Genomic DNA, 4,839 nt, shown 5'->3' with positions numbered 1-4,839 from the left:
ATCAGCATAAAACAACACACTTTTATTATCTTATAGTGTCTGTGGACCAGAAGTCTAGGCAACACATATATTTGGGTTCTTAGCTTCAGAATCTCTAAGAAAGTTGCAAGCAAGGTGTCAGACAGGGCTAAGACCTCATTTGAAAACTTGACTGGGGATGGTTATTGGCAGAATTTAGTCCCTTGAGTGCACCAAAGACATCAGTTCCATGCTGACTGTTGGCCAGAGGCCACACTCATTTCTTTTAAACATGGGCTTCCAATTGCTTCGCCAAAACATGCAAATCAAGAGGAAAATAGAATCTATTAGGAAAATGGAAGCTTATTTTGGGTAGCCTTATCACAGAAGTGACATCTCATCATATTGACCTTTGCTGTTTTCATTTGATTAGAAGCCAGCCCTCAGATCCTTACCTCCAAGGAAAAGAGGATTATACAAAGATGTGAACACCAGGAAGTGGAGATCACTTCTGACCATCTTAGGAGCTTCCTGCCACAGGTAGATGGTTATTGATGCTTTCATGATCTCCAACTGGACTTCTTTGTCACTTGAAGTTGGATGCTCCACAATAGGATCTTATAGTCCTTCTGACTTTATCACTAGTTCTGTTTACTTGCCCATTCCCTAGCCTAGTTCTTGAGCTCTTTGAGGTCAGGCCTAGCTTTCTTACTCTCCCAAATCATCCCTAGGTTAGATCCTAATGAATCTTAGGTTCTACATACATTCTTAGTACATGAGAGAAGAGGCGAGATCAAAGCAGGTGAGATTAAAGAAATAAAGCAGAACCATGGCCCCCAACCCGCCTGCATGCCCAGTTTGGTAAGAGTGGGAACTGATGGTGCCGAGGACAGATCATGCTAGCCTGCAGTCTGGGCTGTGTTCTCTGCTTCTTAGAGTGTTCTGCAAAGCCCACCTCCTCTAGAGAACCTGGTTGTATTAGCCTGGCTCTGACTTCTACTTCTTTCTAAACCACTTAGGCTTTTCTCTCCTGATTTTGACACTCTTCTCAGCCTTTGCTTTCTAGCCTAGAATTAGGGTTAGGGAGATTCTCTGATTTTACCCCCTCACTCGTCCAGCTGCTCTCAAACTCCATGGCAGGATGCCTCAGATCCTCAGCTCTGGTCAATCCTGTCATTACCAGGCCAGTTCTGCCCAGTGTTCATGGAAATTTAGAAATCTAGACTCTTCATGTACAACTTCTTCATTTTAAAAATGTGCACAGTGGCTCGCGTGGAAGCCCGCGGCTGGGTGGGAGCCCGGGAGCGGGTTCTGCGGACGGTGCGGCCTTCGCCATGCCGTCGTCGCCGCTGCGGGTGGCGGTGGTGTGCTCGAGTAACCAGAATCGGAGCATGGAGGCGCACAACATCCTCAGCAAGCGGGGATTCAGCGTCCGGTCCTTCGGAACAGGAACTCACGTGAAGCTCCCAGGACCAGCACCTGACAAGCCCAATGTCTATGATTTCAAAACTACATATGACCAGATGTACAATGATCTTCTAAGGAAAGACAAAGAACTCTATACACAGAATGGTATTTTACACATGTTGGACAGAAATAAGAGAATCAAGCCTCGTCCAGAAAGGTTCCAGAACTGCAAGGACCTGTTTGACCTGATCCTCACCTGTGAAGAGCGGGTCTACGACCAGGTGGTGGAAGATCTGAACTCCAGAGAGCAGGAGACCTGCCAGCCAGTGCACGTGGTAAATGTGGACATCCAAGACAACCATGAGGAGGCCACCTTGGGAGCCTTCCTCATCTGTGAGCTCTGCCAGTGTATCCAGCACACGGAAGACATGGAGAATGAGATTGACGAGCTGCTGCAGGAGTTTGAGGAGAAGAGCGGCAGGGCCTTCCTGCACACAGTCTGCTTCTACTGAGCTCCACCTCCTTCAGGCTCCTCCTCCCAGGTGTCTTTACTCGGAGGCGTTCTTGGTGGAAGGTGTATGGACTGTACATATAGGATGAAAAGGTACACAGAACCGCCAGATTAAAGACCGTTCTCAACCCCACTTCTCTTTACCAAAAGTTACTGCCCACTGCCCTAGGGTGTGCCTGTTGCTCTGCCTTGCTCTCTTCTCCCCCAATTGCTGGATTGTACAAATATCTGAATAAAGCAACGAGCTGTATCTTAAAGAAAAGAACCTGGAATTACCCATTAAATAGATGCTGCTAAAAAAAAAAAAAATGTGCACAGTTCCAACAAAACACATCCATAGAATCGTTTGGCCAGTGAGTCACCAGTGTGTGACACTCTGATTCCTATAATCCTTGCAGTTTCTTGGAACGTCTTTGAGACTGCATCATCTGCATCTTACTGTGTTTTCCCCACAGGGCCTGCTACAGTGTGTTCTCCTTTGGGGTTGTACACAATTGGTACTCAGAAAATGGCTGCTGGGCTGACATGTTCTCTCGAGGGGGATGGGCAGGCACCCACTCTGAAACTGCATGAAAATGATCACTGTTTTGGTTGAGGTTGCTTCTATCTGAAAAGAGCATATATGGAGTGCCACTACAGGTATTGAAGGGAAGCTTGGTGGTTCCCATCCCCATCTCTGTATGTTGCAGGAACTGCTCAGTCTTCAGCAAAGTGAATGAAGCTGCAAGAATTTGGTCTCCGAAACTCTGAGGAGCGGCCCGGAAATAGCACTGAAGGGCTTATTTATGTCCACATTCACAAACAAATCAAATGCATTTGGGCAATTCAAAGTCCAAAATGAGTTAAAAATAGTGCTGGGGGACAAAGCTAGCACAGAAAATCTATTAATGGGTGATCCACATTAATGACCTCCAGTGAGCTTGGCTGCCAACAGCAAGCGCTGGAGATTTGAAGATGCCAGATGCCATCTGGGCTTAGTCCCTCTCTGTGGCTTGGCTGCAGGAACATGTGACCATGTCACTGCTATTACAGAGATTAGACAACATTCGCTTTCAGCCTGAATTAGGGAGGTCTCTCTCAAAATGTCTGATCTAAAATATGTTCTTGAGGCCAGGAATCTCTCAGATCAGAGCAGTGGGGTGGGAACATTCAGCTTTGCTTATTTGCTTTGAGTGTGGAGGAGTTCTTTTCTGGTGGGAAGAGAAAATAAAACTCTGGAGTGAGAAAGAGCTTGGACTCAGCTTATGGGAGCCGACAGGGAGGTTACCTAAACTGATGCTTTTCAACCAGCGGCAGGGTAAGACCAGGTTTTGTATTTCCCATCAGTCATGGACCAATACTTTTGTAGAATACAATAAAACTTGAATTATGAGGAAAATGAAATTTTTTTAAAAGCCATACAATTTACAAGCCCCCAATTTTTATTATTAGATTGAACAGTCATACTCTGTTACTTTGTCAAATTGCTATTGAGGTTTTGAAGTATTCTGAATTTCATCAGTTCATCATGGTCACAGTCAGGTGATGCCAAACCAGAAGACTTCCCCATACCTGGGCTTTCCCACCTCTGTGCCTTGCTCGACTGTTTTGTTTCATCTGCTAGAAACTCTCCCTCCTGATTCTCTCTTTCCATGCCCAGTGTCCTCTGAGTATCCTCTCAGGCCAAAAGTGAGTTAGCACTCTTGCCTTCCTTCTCTTCAGACTGCTTTAGTGTGGACCTTTTACCTCTTACCTGGATCCACCTGATACCCCCGGACTGAGGCCTTCATCTCCCATCATACAGCCTTCATAAGGCTACCTACCAAAGAGATAAAAACACACATATCAAATCACATTGCCTGCTGGCTAAAATCCTTTAGCCTACAAGACTGAACCCAAGTACCTGAATGTGTGACCCACAGACCTCCAGCTGACACCTTTCTGGCCCCACTCCCTGTTTTCCTGTCATGCTTATGTCATCTTCCTGGACTACCTGGGGTCCCATAGAATATTCCTCATTCCTTCTTCTAACACTTGTCACACTCAAGTTCTTTTCTTTCCTTGGAGCCTGTCCACTCAGCCCTTCTTGAGGACAGATCTCTGACTTCTGTCTCTCTAGTCCAAAGTTCTGGGCCCGTCCTCAGGAACCACCTCGTGGCTGTGCGCTGAGTGATTGAGAGGTGACAGGAGGCACAGGTTGGAACAACATCAATGATACAATAGTGTGATGTATCTTGAGCAAAATAATAGGTTCTCAGCTGGATGGGGTTAGTGGAGGCATGGGGAGCTCTAGCTCCAGTGAAAGGACATGCCCTCTGGACTGACATCTAAAAGCAGAGATCATCCAGAGCTTCGTGAATGAACACTTGCTTCCTCCCTGCTTGGGTGATGAGGCATGGGGTCCATAGCCTTCCTCAGAGCATAGGGAACCTCAGGTGCCCATAGTGGAACATGACAATTCTCCCTGTCTTCTCCTCTCCCTCACATCACTTTTCACACAAACTACCTACCCCTAGGTTTCTGTCCCATGCCTGTTTCTGGGAATCCAGAACTAAGACAGAACTTCCTGGTTATCACCCTTGAGTCACCTGCAATTTAGAGCCAGGAGTAGGAAAAAGGAAATAGTTGCAAGTCATAAAAAATAAAGGCTCTGAGAAATATGAATCATGTCAGAACAAAGTATTAGGAAGGTGTGTTGGACAAAGTGGCACTTATAAATTTGTAAACACATGCAACAAAGTGGAGGATAGCATTCAGCAATCAGAGGAGGAGTGTCTAGTCCTATTTGGAGACAGGGATAGATTCACAGAAGTGTAGATAGTTATGTAAAGTGGTTCAATTGTTGGACAGCTAATCAAAGCAGAAAATACCTACAATGCTTGTGCATGGAGTAGTATAATTGCCAACATTCATGGATCACATCTGTGTATTAGGCTCGGGGCTTAGAATGTCCCATGCATTACCTTGCTTAATGTCCACTGTAA

General features: G+C 45.9%; 1 protein-coding gene across 1 annotated transcript; it reads left to right on the top strand.

Moving 5' to 3' along the window:
- Positions 1-1,226: 1,226 nt before the first annotated feature.
- Positions 1,227-1,878, top strand: LOC107149975 (RNA polymerase II subunit A C-terminal domain phosphatase SSU72). The gene has a single exon (XM_015494874.2). The coding sequence runs from the start codon at positions 1,293-1,295 to the stop codon at positions 1,875-1,877; it is 585 nt and encodes a 194-aa protein (XP_015350360.1). The 5' UTR covers positions 1,227-1,292; the 3' UTR covers position 1,878.
- The last annotated feature ends 2,961 nt before the right edge of the window (positions 1,879-4,839 follow it).

This window comes from Marmota marmota, unplaced genomic scaffold (genome assembly GCF_001458135.2).
Source record: "Marmota marmota marmota unplaced genomic scaffold, marMar, whole genome shotgun sequence".
Taxonomy (NCBI): domain Eukaryota; kingdom Metazoa; phylum Chordata; class Mammalia; order Rodentia; family Sciuridae; genus Marmota; species Marmota marmota.
This window is presented reverse-complemented; position numbering and strand designations above follow the sequence as displayed.

Coding starts and splice junctions, on each gene's coding strand:
- LOC107149975 (XM_015494874.2), top strand. CDS start 1,293: ATGCCGTCGTCGCCGCTGCGGGTGGCGGTGGTGTGCTCGAGTAACCAG.